The sequence below is a fragment of the Electrona antarctica genome (genome assembly GCF_951216825.1).
Source record: "Electrona antarctica genome assembly, chromosome: 24".
NCBI classification, from domain to species: domain Eukaryota; kingdom Metazoa; phylum Chordata; class Actinopteri; order Myctophiformes; family Myctophidae; genus Electrona; species Electrona antarctica.
In genome coordinates, this window is record NC_136803.1 from 20,907,761 (window position 1) to 20,923,794 (window position 16,034).

Here is a 16,034-nt window from a genome sequence, read left to right on the forward strand (position 1 = left end):
TAATTTCCATTATTCCTAGCAATTTCCATCTATAAGAATTCAATCTTTCCTTCTTTTATTCTGTCTTTCTTCCTTCAATTCTCTCATCTTTCCTTCATCCATCAAAAATACTCATTGTGCAGAATGCCCCATTTTATGTTTTGAAATGTAAATAATCTTTTGAAAATACACTGACACCACGGCGCGTAATCAGCGCCTCAAACGGTGACTCCGCCCACCCCCGGGGGAAGTTGTTATTTGCGCTCGTTCACTGCAATGCAATTTGCGGCATTTTCAAAACAATATTGAGCAGAGTAGCGATTATCAAACGTATTTGCAATGCCATACGTTGAAAGATCTGTTGCCCGTGGACAAGGCACGCTACCTCCGCAAGTTTGATAGCATCGGCATAGATGTTTGTCCGTATGTGATTAAGGATTGGACCAAGTTGCATTGGCAGCCATAGAAAATTCTTACCCCAGGCTAAAACCGGATGTGACGTTTTTGGGCGTTCCTGTCTAGCGTGGTGTCAGTGTATTGCAGATCTCAAAGCTTGTGATCTCAAACCGCCTTGCTTTGCGTTTGCTTGTAGGCTATTTTCAAATGGCTGTATAGGGCTGAAGTGATTAATGTAGGTTTTGTAATAATAATAATTATAATCCAAATTTACAAAGGAACTTGTAACTAAAGTTTTCAAATATATGTAGTGGAGTAAAAGTACAATATTTGGATCTGAGATGTAGTTGAGTAGAAGTAAATGTATTGGAAATTGGAAATACTCAAGCAAACACCTCAGTATTGTATTGTAGTACAGTACAGTACTTAAGTAAATGTGCTTAGTGTCTTCCCATCTCTTGTCTGCCATAAGTGTAAATACATCAATACTGAAAATACTCGTTTTTCAGCTTCTCAGAGGTCTCTCTCTCTCTCTCTCTCTCTTTCTCTCTATCTCTCTCTCTCTCCCTCCCCAGACAGTGGAGCTGAAGGCGGCGTGTGCAGACAGTGTGTGCTGGCAGACTGCATCCTCACACGGTGTGTGCTGGTGGTTGGACGGCAGCAGAGAGGAGCAGGTGATCACGGTGTGTCCAGCGTCAGGGAGGCTGGAGGCTGGACAGTCTGTCTGCCTGGCAGTCAGCCTGAGGCCCAGTGCTGTCAGCACAGGTAACTATAAACACGCGTTGATAACATTGCTTTCTTTGTCTACGTGTCATGTCTGACACACATCCCACCATTCTGAAAAGAAGGAAAAAAAAACATGTCCAAACACTTGATTGGCGTGAGTTAAGAGTACAGTACAGCTGTTGCTGTGGAAAAAAATTACGCCACCCCATCTTTAAGGAAACAGCGCTAGTATTAATCAATGCTATTATTAAATGCATGACTAATTCACAATTGGATTGTCAGTGTGTGACAGAGTCACCCGGCTGGCTCTGCCCCTCTACGTGGGGGAGGAGGAGGAGGGATGCGAGAGGGATACAAGTACGGAGACGCGTCGTCACCCCTACATGGAGCTGGATGTCACCATCTTACTCCACCGCCCTACCCTGACCATGGTCCCCTCCCCAGTCCTCCTGCTCACACCAACGCCTCTGGACACAAGCACTACGGCCACCCTCACCCTGTTGGCCTCCGGATATCCCAGGTACAAAGACCCACGCTCCATTGGGTTTCTTTCAGGGGCGTCATTTGGAGCATCACATTTAACCTTAAATTCAGTTATTTTAAATGCATATTGTCCCCAACTTGTTTTCGCAGATTAATCTGATTTCATCGCAATCGATTTACCTTTTTGCCATTTCTTTCTGAAATTACGCCTCTGGTTTCTTTGAGGTCGTTCAAAACAAGTGAGTCCCTGTGCTACCCCCTGACACCCTGATTGCTCTCTCTCTCTCTCTCTCTCTCTCTCTCTCTCTCTCTCTCTCTCTCTCTCTCTCTCTCTCTCTCTCTCTCTCTCTCTCTCCACCCACCCCCCCCCCAGTGGGACCATTGTGTTGGTGGAGGTGGAGGAAGTGGAGGTGGATAATGGAAGGAAGTTGAAGCCTGTCTCGGTCAGCTTTCCCCGGGGCAACACCATCCCTGGGCCCACCGCGACCCACCTCCAGGTACAGGTCCTGTATATAGACTTTGAAGAAGGTTGTATTTGTTTTACACATTGGTAGGGACACTACCATAACTATAACACTAACTAACTACTATATATTCAGTTACTGTTGGTAACGAGAACATCTAAAGCTAATGGTATGTTGTCTATTCAGTTCGTTTTAGTTCGTTTTGCACAATACAGTTTCAGTTAGTTATCGTTTTTTGAGTAGTGCAACCACTCCATTACAGAGCTATGTGTGTCCCTGGGTCTGTCCCTGGGTCTGTCCGAGCACGAAAATAGCTTGGTTGGTTTTCACCATTTCTCAACCGTTTCGGACGCGGGCGGCTTGCCAGAAACGGCCCGGGCCCCTAGGCGCATTCAGAGGGATGTGGATGTTCCAGCGACCCAACACCCCCCCCCCCCCCCCCCCGGGGACCCCCACACGGTAACTGCCATTTCTCAACCGTTTCGGGCCGGCTCGCCGGAAACGGCCCGGCCCCCATGGGGTCTGGGGTCTGGATGTTCCAGGGACCCCCCTGGAGAACCCTGGGGACCCCCACACGGTAACTGTGTCATTTCTCAACCGTTTTGGACGCGGGGCGGCTCGCCGGAAATGGCCCGGCCCCCTGGGCGCATTCCTGGGGTCTGGATGTTCCAGGGACCCCCCGGAGAACCCTGGGGACCCCCACACGCTAACTCTGTCATGTCTCAACCGTTTCGGACGCAGGGTGTCTTGACAGAAACGGCCCGGCCCCCTGGGCGCATTACTGGGGTCTGGATGTTCCAGGGACCCCCCGGGGCCCCTGGGGACCCCCACACGGTAACTGTAATTTCTCAACCGTTTCGGACGCGGGGCGGCTCGCCGGAAACGGCTTGCTGGAACGGCCCGGCCCCCTGGGCGCATTCGTAGGGGACTGGATGTTCCAGGGAATCCCTGGGGACCCCCACACGGTAACTCTGTCATTTCTCAACCGTTTCGGACGCGGAGTTACACCACTCACTTCACACGGGTGTGATTTTTGTAGTTTTTATATTACAGTTATTTAGTTCCATTAACAAACTAAATAACATTAGTTTTCGCTATTTCATTAGTTTTCGTTAAATATAATAACCTTACTGTATGTCCCCTCCAGGACCAGAAGTCACCACAGGAAGCGGCGGCATGGTCTCTGGTGTGCACGGTGTCCCTCTGCTCACCTGTCCCTGTGTCCGTCTGCACCAGCATCACCTTCAGAGACCACCTCCACAACAGGTGACATGCAATCAGTGGTGGAAAAAGTACTACTAATTACTACTATTATTTTTATACTTAAAAGTAAAAGCAAAAGTATCAATACTGCTATGTAGATACTCCTCCTTCTGCTTATCACGTCCACTCCCCGCTCACTCCCTCCTTATCAACATCACCTGCCTTTCATTATCAATCCCTGTCACAATCACCACAGTATAAATACACCTGTGAACCGTCACTTACCTGTTCTTACTACCTAAGTGGTCTGGAACTAACACAGCCGTGAGTGAGTTTCGCCAAGCGTCTCCTTATTGCCAACTTATTTTTAGTGATGCAACCACCACTTCATTAAAGAGCTATGTGTGTCTGTCCCTTGCTGGGTCCCTGGCTGGGTCCCTGGGTCCCTGGCTTGGTCTGTCCGAGCACGAACATAGTGTTTGGTTTGTTTTTACAACCAAGTGTCACTGTTGCACACACACACACACACACACACACACACACACACACACACGGGGCGACTCGCCGGAACCGGCCCGGCCCCCTGGGCGCATTCCTGGGGGTCTGGATGTTCCGGACCCCCACACGGTAACTCTATAATTTCTCAACCGTTTCGGACGCGGGGCGGCTCGCCGGAACAGGGCCGGCACCCTGGGTGTGTTCCTGTGGGTCTGGAAGTTCCGGGACCGTGCGGCCCCGCCCACCCGGGCCACATGTTCCACCGACTCCGCCCACCAGCCTCTTCCAGCTTCACAGCAGCAGACACGTGCCCCGGCCCACTTCCCTCCTCCCCCCTCCCTCACCTGCACGCCGGCCAGCGCACGCATCGTCTACCAACCTGCTGGCGGACGTGGTAACGCGACCCGCCCACTTCCAACTCCCCATTCCCCCTCCTCCCTCCCCCACCTCACGAGGCCGCCCACTTCCAACCTGCTCCCCCCGCACTCAGGCAGGCACTCCGCGTCTCACCCTCTTCCAAACACCCCTCCCCCCCACAAGCACGCCGGCAACGCACCTCGCCCTCTTCCAACCCCCCTCCCTCCTCCCGTTTTCTTCCCACAGGTCAGCAAGCGCCTCCTGCCTCTCCTCAAGTTCAACGCCACTCCACCTACCCCTCCCACCCTCCCCCCGGCCCAGTCCGACCCCACACGCACCAGGACCACGCCATCTCCCCTTCCCCCTCTACGCCCACTCGCCCCAGTCGCTCTCGGCAACCGGCTTGTAAGCGCTCTCCCCACTCCTCCCCATCCTCTTCCTCCTCTGCGTTGCCTGGCGGGCGAACGCCCCTCACCTCCCGCCAGTCAGGCACCCCCTCCTCGGCAGCAAATGCCTCGCAGGGACCGCCCCTCCCCCCCACCCCCATCACCTGCTTAGGCAGGTCCCCCTCGGCGCCAGGCTTCCCATCTCTCACCACCTCCCGCCCATCCAGCGGCTCGCCACCGCTCGCCTCTCTCTCCTCCTCCCGCCCACCCAGAGTCCCCCCGGTGCCATGCTCACCGCCGCTCACCTCTCTACTCCGCCCGGCCCACCCAGAGCCCCCCCAGTGCCATGCTCATCGCCGCTCACCTCTCTCCTCCGCCCCGCCCACCCAGAGCCCCCCCGGCGCCAGGCTCGCCGCCGCTCACCTCTCTCTCCTCCGCCCCGCCCACTTAGAGCCCCGCCGGCGCCAGGCTCGCCGCCTCTCTCCTCCCGCCCACCCAGAGCCTTTCCCACCTCCTCGCCGTACAGCACGCCACCGTGCTCAGGCCACCCCCCCCCCCCCCCCCAGCGTGTCTGTCTGTCTCCGGTTTTTGCCCATATATGGGGATGATTGGTGTCATAGATGACTAGGTGACAAAGTGATAATCTTTAAATATCCTAAAAGCAGCACAATTGCATTGGTGGTTCAGTGGTAGAATTCTCGCCTGCCACGCGGGAGGCCCGGGTTCGATTCCCGGCCAATGCATGCATTCACTTTTTCATTATCCTTTCAATTAACCTCAGAAGCATTGCAGAAGACAAGGGGAAACACTTGCACGTAGTAGCATAGTTATCGATCTTTATGGTCCAACTGTCATTAGACCGACAACCTAACCGCAAGCAAGTTCGACCACATGTCTGACTGTTGTTTCCGCATGTCGGTATCGTTGGTGTGTCTAATCTGCGTGTGCATCCTTGGGCGAGCTGTAAACCCGATCACCTTTGGTTTGAGTGACTGGTGATGATGTCCTGTGTGACAGATACAGCGACCTCTATTATATTATCATTGAAGGGACACAGACAGTTATCTCCATATATGGGCATAAATAGCCTAGGACACAGCCAGACAGACCTCCAAATATGGGTATCAAATACTTGAGTCCAGTCCCAAGTAGTCCTAGCCTGGTATCCAGCCTGCTTCGCTACGTTCGGCGGATTTTTTTTTCTCTCTTCGCTTATCAGTCTGGAAAGCCTCCTATCTCCAAGGGAGGCGGGACATGCCAAAAGCTTCGAAACCTAACGTGGCTTCTGATTGGTCTGTGGTGCGGGGCGGGACAAAGCACCAGTGAGACGTCATAGCAAAGTGCAGCTACAACAGTGTGAAAAGCATGGAGGGTGGCGCTGGCTGATGACGTAGGTTGCCTAACGCTACTCTCATTCGTTGGAACAACATCCAATCAGCAACGACGTTGACTACGTAACATATGTAGTTCTAGTGTAGTTCTGCAAAACCTCCCAATGGGAGGCTTTCCAGACTGATAAGCGAAGAGAGAAAAAAAAATCCGCCGAACGTAGCGAAGCAGGCTGGATACCAGGCTAAAGTAGTCCAGTCCCAAGTAGCTACTGAGACTTGCACTCCCAACAAATCACCCCTCCCCCACTCCCTAAACTTAGTACCATTGCATTGGTGGTTCAGTGGTAGAATTCTCGCCTGCCACGCGGGAGGCCTGGGTTCGATTCCCGGCCAATGCATACATTTATTTTCATCATCATATGAGATTCCAGCATGGAGGGTGACGCTGGCTGATGACGTAGGTTGCCTAACGCTACTCTCATTCGTTGGAACAACATCCAATCAGCAACGACGTTGACTACGTAACATATGTAGTTCTAGTGTAGTTCTGCAAAACCTCCCAATGGGAGGCTTTCCAGACTGATAAGCGAAGAGAGAAAAAAAAATCCGCCGAACGTAGCGAAGCAGGCTGGATACCAGGCTAAAGTAGTCCAGTCCCAAGTAGCTACTGAGACTTGCACTCCCAACAAATCACCCCTCCCCCACTCCCTAAACTTAGTACCATTGCATTGGTGGTTCAGTGGTAGAATTCTCGCCTGCCACGCGGGAGGCCCGGGTTCGATTCCCGGCCAATGCATACATTTATTTTCATCATCATATGAGATTCCAGCAGGGAGACCTATTGTCTCTGACTGTGGTAGTGAAACATACCAAACAGCTGAATATATTGAACACTTCCTGAACCCCCTGTCTATCCATATATGGGCAAAAATAGGACACAGCCAGACAGACCTCCAAATATGGGTATCAAATGCTTGAGCATTAGAAAGCACAAGTCCAGCCCCAAGTAGCTACTCTTGAGACTTGCACTCCCAACAAATCACCCCTCCCCCACTCACGAATCTTAGCACCATTGCATTGGTGGTTCAGTGGTAGAATTCTCGCCTGCCACGCGGGAGGCCCGGGTTCGATTCCCGGCCAATGCATACATTTATTTTCATCATCATAAGAGATTCCAGCAGGGAGACCTATTGTCTCTGACTAGCCTCGGTCCCAGGCTAACTTATCTGCGAAAAGAAAAGCCTGTTCACAACGTACGGCAGAGAAGCTATCGGCGGGTGTATCCTCCGGAACATCCGTCAGACGTATTTCCCCCGGATACGATATTTTCCTGACCAATCGCAACAATTGTTTCATTCGTGGAGAATGTAAACTCATTTGTAAAGCATCAACGCCATTTCCGTTAAAATCCCGCAACTTCTGCCCAAATGATAGTCTTTACAGCGTAGGTCTTGCCCAGGGTGGTCTCTGACTGTGGTAGTGAAACGTACCAAACAGCTGAATATATTGAACACTTCCTGAACCCCCTGTCTATCCATATATGGGCAAAAATAAGACAGAGCCAGACAGACCTCCAAATATGGGTATCAAATGCTTGAGCATCAGAAAGCACAAGTCCAGCCCCAAGTAGCTACTCTTGAGACTTGCACTCCCAACAAATCACCCCTCCCCCACTCCCTAAACTCAGCACCATTGCATTGGTGGTTCAGTGGTAGAATTCTCGCCTGCCACGCGGGAGGCCCGGGTTCGATTCCCGGCCAATGCATCCATTTATTTTCATCATAAGAGATTCCAGCAGGGAGACCTATTGTCTCTGACTAGCCTTGGTCCCAGGCTAACTTATCTGCGAAAAGAAAAGCCTGTTCACAACGTAAGGCAGAGAAGCTATCGGCGGATGTATCCTCCGGAACATCCGTCAGACGTATTTCCCCCGGATACAATATTTTCCTGACCAATCGCAACAATTGTTTCATTCGTGGAGAATGTAAACTCATTTGTAAAGCATCAACGTAATTTCCGTTAAAATCCCCCAACTTCCGCCCAAATGATAGTCTTTACAGCGTAGGTCTTGCCCACGGTGGTCTCTGACTGTGGTAGTGAAACGTGCCAAACTGCTGAATATATTGAACACTTCCTGAACCCCCTGTCTATCCATATATGGGCAACAATAAGACACAGCCAGACAGACCTCCAAATATGGGTATCAAATGCTTGAGCATCAGAAAGCACAAGTCCAGCCCCAAGTAGCTACTCTTGAGACTTGCACTCCCAACAAATCACCCCTCCCCCACTCCCTAAACTTAGCACCATTGCATTGGTGGTTCAGTGGTAGAATTCTCGCCTGCCACGCGGGAGGCCCGGGTTCGATTCCCGGCCAATGCATCCATTTATTTTCATCATACGAGATTCCAGCAGGGAGACCTATTGTCTCTGACTAGCCTCGGTCCCAGGCTAACTTATCTGCGAAAAGAAAAGCCTGGTCACAACGTAAGGCAGAGAAGCTATCGGCGGATGTATCCTCCGGAACATCCGTCAGACGTATTTCCCCCGGATACGATATTTTCCTGACCAATCGCAACAATTGTTTCATTCGCGGAGAATGTAAACTCATTTGTAAAGCATCAACGCCATTTCCGTTAAAATCCCGCAACTTCCACCCCAAATGATAGTCTTTACAGCGTAGGTCTTGCCCAGGGTGGTCTCTGACTGTGGTAGTGAAACGTTCCAAACAGCTGAATATATTAAACACTTCCTGAACCCCCTGTCTATCCATATATGGGCAAAAACAGGACACAGCCAGACAGACCTCCAAATATGGGTATCAAATGCTTGAGCATCAGAAAGCACAAGTCCAGTCCCATGTAGCTACTGACTTGCACTCCCAACAAATCACCCCTCCCCCACTCCCTAAATTTAGCACCATTGCATTGGTGGTTCAGTGGTAGAATTCTCGCCTGCCACGCGGGAGGCCCGGGTTCGATTCCCGGCCAATGCATCCATTTATTTTCATCATACGAGATTCCAGCAGGGAGACCTATTGTCTCTGACTAGCCTCGGTCCCAGGCTAACTTATCTGCGAAAAGAAAAGCCTGGTCACAACGTAAGGCAGAGAAGCTATCGGCGGATGTATCCTCCGGAACATCCGTCAGACGTAATTCCCCCGGATACGATATTTTCCTGACCAATCGCAACAATTGTTTCATTCGCGGAGAATGTAAACTCATTTGTAAAGCATCAACGCCATTTCCGTTAAAATCCCGCAACTTCCACCCCAAATGATAGTCTTTACAGCGTAGGTCTTGCCCAGGGTGGTCTCTGACTGTGGTAGTGAAACGTTCCAAACAGCTGAATATATTAAACACTTCCTGAACCCCCTGTCTATCCATATATGGGCAAAAACAGGACACAGCCAGACAGACCTCCAAATATGGGTATCAAATGCTTGAGCATCAGAAAGCACAAGTCCAGTCCCATGTAGCTACTGACTTGCACTCCCAACAAATCACCCCTCCCCCACTCCCTAAATTTAGCACCATTGCATTGGTGGTTCAGTGGTAGAATTCTCGCCTGCCACGCGGGAGGCCCGGGTTCGATTCCCGGCCAATGCATCCATTTATTTTCATCATACGAGATTCCAGCAGGGAGACCTATTGTCTCTGACTAGCCTCGGTCCCAGGCTAACTTATCTGCGAAAAGAAAAGCCTGGTCACAACGTAAGGCAGAGAAGCTATCGGCGGATGTATCCTCCGGAACATCCGTCAGACGTAATTCCCCCGGATACGATATTTTCCTGACCAATCGCAACAATTGTTTCATTCGTGGAGAATGTAAACTCATTTGCATCAACGTCATTTCCGTTAAAATCCTGCAACTTCCGCCCAAATGATAGTCTTTACAGCGTAGGTCTTGCCCAGGGTGGTCTCTGACTGTGGTAGTGAAACGTGCCAAACTGCTGAATATATTGAACACTTCCTGAACCCCCTGTCTATCCATATATGGGCAAAAATAAGACACAGCCAGACAGACCTCCAAATATGGGTATCAAATGCTTGAGCATCAGAGCATCAGAAAGCACAAGTCCAGCCCCAAGTAGCTACTCTTGAGACTTGCACTCCCAACAAATCACCCCTCCCCCACTCCCTAAACTTAGCACCGTTGCATTGGTGGTTCAGTGGTAGAATTCTCGCCTGCCACGAGGGAGGCCCGTGTTCGATTCCCGGCCAATGCATACATTTATTTTCATCATACGAGATTCCAGCAGGGAGACCTATTGTCTCTGACTAGCCTTGGTCCCAGGCTAACTTATCTGCGAAAAGAAAAGCCTGGTCACAACGTAAGGCAGAGAAGCTATCGGCGGATGTATCCTCCGGAACATCCGTCAGACGTATTTCCCCCGGATACGATATTTTCCTGACCAATCGCAACAATTGTTTCATTCGCGGAGAATGTAAACTCATTTGTAAAGCATCAACGCCATTTCCGTTAAAATCCCGCAACTTCCACCCCAAATGATAGTCTTTACAGCGTAGGTCTTGCCCAGGGTGGTCTCTGACTGTGGTAGTGAAACGTTCCAAACAGCTGAATATATTGAACACTTCCTGAACCCCCTGTCTATCCATATATGGGCAAAAACAGGACACAGCCAGACAGACCTCCAAATATGGGTATCAAATGCTTGAGCATCAGAAAGCACAAGTCCAGTCCCATGTAGCTACTGACTTGCACTCCCAACAAATCACCCCTCCCCCACTCCCTAAATTTAGCACCATTGCATTGGTGGTTCAGTGGTAGAATTCTCGCCTGCCACGCGGGAGGCCCGGGTTCGATTCCCGGCCAATGCATCCATTTATTTTCATCATACGAGATTCCAGCAGGGAGACCTATTGTCTCTGACTAGCCTCGATCCCAGGCTAACTTATCTGCGAAAAGAAAAGCCTGGTCACAACCTAAGGCAGAGAAGCTATCGGCGGATGTATCCTCCGGAACATCGGTCAGACGTATTTCCCCCGGATACAATATTTTCCTGACCAATCGCAACAATTGTTTCATTCGCGGAGAATGTAAACTCATTTGTAAAGCATCAACGTCATTTCCGCTAAAATCCCGCAACTTCCTCCTAAATGATAGTCTTTACAGCGTAGGTCTTGCCCAGGGTGGTCTCTGACTGTGGTAGTGAAAGGTGCCAAACAGCTGAATATATTGAACACTTCCTGAACCCCCTGTCTATCCATATATGGGCAAAAATAGGACACAGCCAGACAGACCTCCAAATATGGGTATCAAATGCTTGAGCATCAGAGCATCAGAAAGCTCAAGTCCAGCCCCAAGTAGCTACTCTTGAGACTTGCACTCCCAACAAATCACCCCTCCCCCACTCCCTAAACTTAGCACCATTGCATTGGTGGTTCAGTGGTAGAATTCTCGCCTGCCACGCGGGAGGCCCGGGTTCGATTCCCGGCCAATGCATACATTTATTTTCATCATCATAAGAGATTCCAGCAGGGAGACCTATTGTTCGGTTATTTGGCGATGATATGCCTGGGCTCCGACCAGCCGAGAGCAAGCAGATTAAAGAGACTAATACGCACAGTTGTGAACTAAATGTTCCAATAATAGCAATCTAGCATGAACTCAAACGTGCTTTTTATAGGGTTTTTTATTAATTCATATTAATCATAAACACATACAACATACATTCACACGTTCTGTTCACACTTCCCCCAACACAAGATGACTTCAGTACCCTGGAGCTTGTCTGTCCTAATTGGTCTGGTTCTATCCTGCTCTGTCGGTAGGAATTCTAGCTATCATTTAAACACTCTAAACCGTCCCAGAATCATCCCCGTCTCGGTAACTATCGGATCTTGGTAAAGCTTAGCTTCCTTGATGGTTTTCAGACTTAGTTCAGTGATATGTGTATCACTAAGTATGTGTCACTAAGTGACACTATGTGGTTTTAAATCTACATTATCATTAATTAAATGGTAATTAATCAAATGATCGGGAGACAAGAAACACAGATAACACTTGGTTACAATCTAAACATCATATTACATCAATTATGAATAATGCACAATTATATATAGCATTTATACGCACCGCTGCCATCTGCCTGCTTCATGTGTCACGTTCGTTGGTATTGGTGAATCTGGTCTAATATTGTGCTACACAGAATAGTTACAGTAGGCTCTGACTGAAGTCACACCTCCATGCTAACACTGTAAGCCAATGGGAACCCAGACCATACTTCCTGCCTTTCTCTCTGAGAGAGAGGTTACCAGTGCAGCCATCTTCCTGTGCTGCACTGCTGACCTTAGGCTAGATTAAACTGTTAGACTATTACAGGTATTATTATTTAGGCTTCTTACCAACCCAATATATAATAGGTTATTAGAACACATTTAAACAATTGAAGAGGAATTAAAGATTAAAGTTACTTATTCCACATTGCCATGTTCTACTTGTGTGAGTTGACACTGCTCTGGGAGGTGTCACAAACTATAGACCCTTCACAACTGGAATGCTGACAAGCAGCCAACCCCCCAGCAAGGAAGGGGCCTGGCATTTATGACCTCCCAGGCTCTCCTCACCCCACAAATGAGCTGTAATTCTCTCTTCTTTGGAAATACATTTAGACCCCATAATCCAATATATTTTCTACCCCAATTTCTGAGAATACATCTCGCATATCCATAAATAACACGACACCCCTCACGTCAGATTATGAAAATTGATATGGATATTAATTTTTCATAATCGGAAAGATTATTTTTGATATTATTATTTTTTCGGAAAAAATATTTTTTGATATTTGGGTAATTTCGGAACCTGCTAAATAATACTGGATCCACATACTGAAGTTATAACGTTATACAACTTTAAAAAACACATTCAAATAAAACACAACACATTAACTGCATAAATCAATAAAAATGAAAATAATAAAAGGTTTACATGCGTCGATATCGTGGACATTTTTGTAATGATCCCAACGCACCCTTAAGTATTAAATTCAGTTACAGCTAATCAAACTTATGTAATACTTGTAATAATGTGATGCTTCGGTGCACCTCCACTTTTGGAGAGATGCTGTTTCTGTCATGTCAGTTAGGGGTCACCTAACTGACATGAACTGTTGGTCACCTCTGTCCGTTTAATTGTATGGCTGTTTGCCCGGACAGAGGTTTAGATTACTATCTAAACATCCCCCTTAACAGACAAGTTTTGAGGAAGAAGACAGTTTCTTACACAGTCTGTTTAAGCTTATCTTTAAGAAAACATGACCTCCCGTGCTCACCCTTTTCTGTAAATGACTTTTTGCTTACAGGATGGGCTTAGTTAACTAACATGATCACAAAACCTGTTTTAGTATTTTGCTACCTCTTTGTTAGTTACTTCAAATTGTGATTGAACAAATAATCGATTTTGCATTTCAACTTGGTGTCATTTGACTTAACTTTTTGGATTTTTTAATTTGACTTTAACAAAAGCAACCCAATTGAAAATTGCAAATCCTTGCAACATCCAACCACATTATGTGTCTTTCACACATGCAGTCTTTTGTGCTCGTGTGTGTGTGTTAGTTTGTGCGTGCGCGCACACGCGCTCAGGCACAAAACCCACTTGCACTTTGAGAGAAAGCGTCCCCCCCCCCAATCGAAGGAAACGTAATAATTTTACCAGAATTCTTTCACATTTGTCCATAAGGACTTAATTGGCACAAATTAAATCCATTTACCTGTAACTTGTTGTATAGTACAGATATAATGAACCCACATACATCATCACATTTATATGCACAGATCAGACACACATCTCGTGTGAGAGTGTGTGTGTGTGTGTGTGCGTGTGCGTGCGTGTGTGTGTGTGCTGTGTGTGACATCTGATTGTCACTGAAGCCCCAATGTTCCCTGCGGTGTAGGAACAAATGGGTAGAGAAAGCATTTCACATGCTACTCTTTCTGACCCAGCTCTGATCTCGCTGGCATGAAAGCGTTCATCCACTCCCATCTTTTTCCTTTCTTAGGATCTAACAAGACAGGAGCTATCGTGGCCTTCTTGGCCTTCTTCTCAGCCGCTTTGCAGAATCGGCACAACAAATGTGTCGACACTGCGGTCTGGTGCTTTTTTGGCGGTTGTCCAGCCGGAGTTTTCTTTACCAAACTGGACTTTGCCATTCCCGATTTGCCACCCCTCAAGAGGGCCACCCCAGGGTGCCTGGTGTTTGCGTCATGCTCCTCCCCCACCGCCTGTTGAACGCGTAGACTTATGATGGCACCGGTAATGCCACCAATCACGCTCGGCGTTTCTGTGGTGATGAGGTTCGATGACCTGTCGGCCTTGCCCACGACGTTTGCCGTCGGCATGGCTCTGATGAACGGTGAGGCGTAGGCAGCGTCCAGGTTCTGCGTTCCTGGAAAGATGCTCACCTCTTCCGCTCCTGTTGACAGCTGCTCTGCTGCTGCTGCCGGTTCTGTCGATCCAACTTCGTTGTTCGGCGAATCCTCCTCTGTCGAAGGCTGCGGAACTGTCGCGTGGTTCTCCACCTCGATGTCCCTCTCTGCTGAAGGCTGTGGGACTTTGGCGAGGTTCTCCTTGGTTCCCTCAGCTCTGTCCGTAGCCGCACTTGGCCTGCTAGGATCCGGACTGAGGGTTGGTGTAGAGGGCTCTGGCTGCCCTGCATGGTTACTGCAAGCACCAGGCTGCTCCTCCGTTGTGACAGGCTCCATCTGCTCCCAGCCCGGATGGCTGGTAGCGGATCCGTCTCTTCGCCCCTCTGGGCCTGTCTAGGTCCCCGCTGGCACCGTGTCCGGCGTTTCTGCGCTGGTGAATGGGTCCGTGATGTCACATCCGTCTCCCCACGGCGCTGCTTCTGCTGCGGGCTTGAGCACGCCCCCCTACTCTGAGCGGGGAAGGGATGTGGGCTGCTCTCCTCGCCCCTCTGGGGCTCCGTTGTTCCTGCTCTCTGCAGGAAACTCACAGAGGCCTATCTGGTGGCACCCTGCTGTGTTTATGACACCTCTGGCTACCCTGTCTTTCTCCTGACAGATAGCAGCCCTGATTACTCGGTATCTTTCTCTGTTGTACTGTTTAATACATAAATTCAGTACTACATTTTCTATGTGTGCAAGCATATCCTGGTTTTGCTCCTGAAGGATCATCTCGTAATCTATCGATGCGTCTATTACATCGTCCATCACCCTGTCCAGCACAGCAAAACTTTCAGTTATCTCACTGGATGAACCCTTGTCTATGCAAAGCTCTACCCTATAGGTCGTACTATTAAAAATAGCCTGCGCCTTCGAGCTTCTTAGCTCATTTCGCTCATTTAAAGAAGCCATTCTTACCCCCTCCTCCCCCTAACAAACAGTATGTAAGTAAGTAAGTGAGGCAGGGTTAGTGGTTAATTGACTTCACACTCATTCATTCACTCAAGTAAATGGTTAGTTTTCGCCCAGCTTTAATTAGCGGACTTCTGACACAGTCACTGTGCCTATTTTCCCGGGCGCAATCTCACAACGCGGTCGGTCTCTTATTTCCCTTGACCTCAGTCACAGAGCAATAAGCATGCAACTAAATCTAGACAAGTCCCTCGTCTTGTTGCGAACAGTTATGAGTAACACTCTATGTTATTCTTGTACATAACCATTTCACCAAATAAACCTTATTTTCAGTAGTCACTACTAGATTTATATTGGCCGCGGGCGGTCAAACTCTATAGCATAATGTAAACCTGTCACAGGTTTTGCTAGATGCGTCACGCAACAGTTATTATAGACACGCCCTTCCTTAATGCGCACTTTCAAAGCACGCTTGCAGCGTTAAACATTATCGATTGTAATACAATTACATCGCGCTTAACGCTGAGTTTAAAACTCTATTCTGTTCTAAACATTTATCATTAAACCAGTCCCCCTGTCACTGAGTGACTGACAGACTGATCCAAAAAAAAATCCCCCTGCATGACTATGGTCACTCTGCAGTGGGCACTCTGCAGTGGGAATGAGGAATTTACCCCCCCCTCACATGCACTAAAATGCTGCTCCTTCGTGCTGACACAGCACACAGCAGGAAAATACTTTTATTGTGGTTAGTATAAAAGCACCTCTTTTGTTTTAAACAACCGGTGTCAATTAAAACTTTATGTTTGGTTACAAATAGTCTTCATAACCAGTTTCCTAAACTGACCGCCGATTAGAACTCTGCCCTAA

The 16,034-nt window shown here is 48.7% G+C and overlaps 1 protein-coding gene across 1 annotated transcript in view; it reads left to right on the forward strand.

Moving 5' to 3' along the window:
* Nucleotides 1-16,034, forward strand: part of LOC306917572 (cilia- and flagella-associated protein 47-like) — an 89,025-nt gene that overhangs the window by 44,344 nt on the left and 28,647 nt on the right. Inside the window, exons 26-29 of the mRNA XM_079495868.1 lie at nt 951-1,140; nt 1,384-1,621; nt 1,958-2,081; nt 3,196-3,314. Coding sequence (XP_079351994.1) covers nt 951-1,140; nt 1,384-1,621; nt 1,958-2,081; nt 3,196-3,314 — 671 coding nt within the window. The remainder of the gene's footprint in view (nt 1-950; nt 1,141-1,383; nt 1,622-1,957; nt 2,082-3,195; nt 3,315-16,034) is intronic.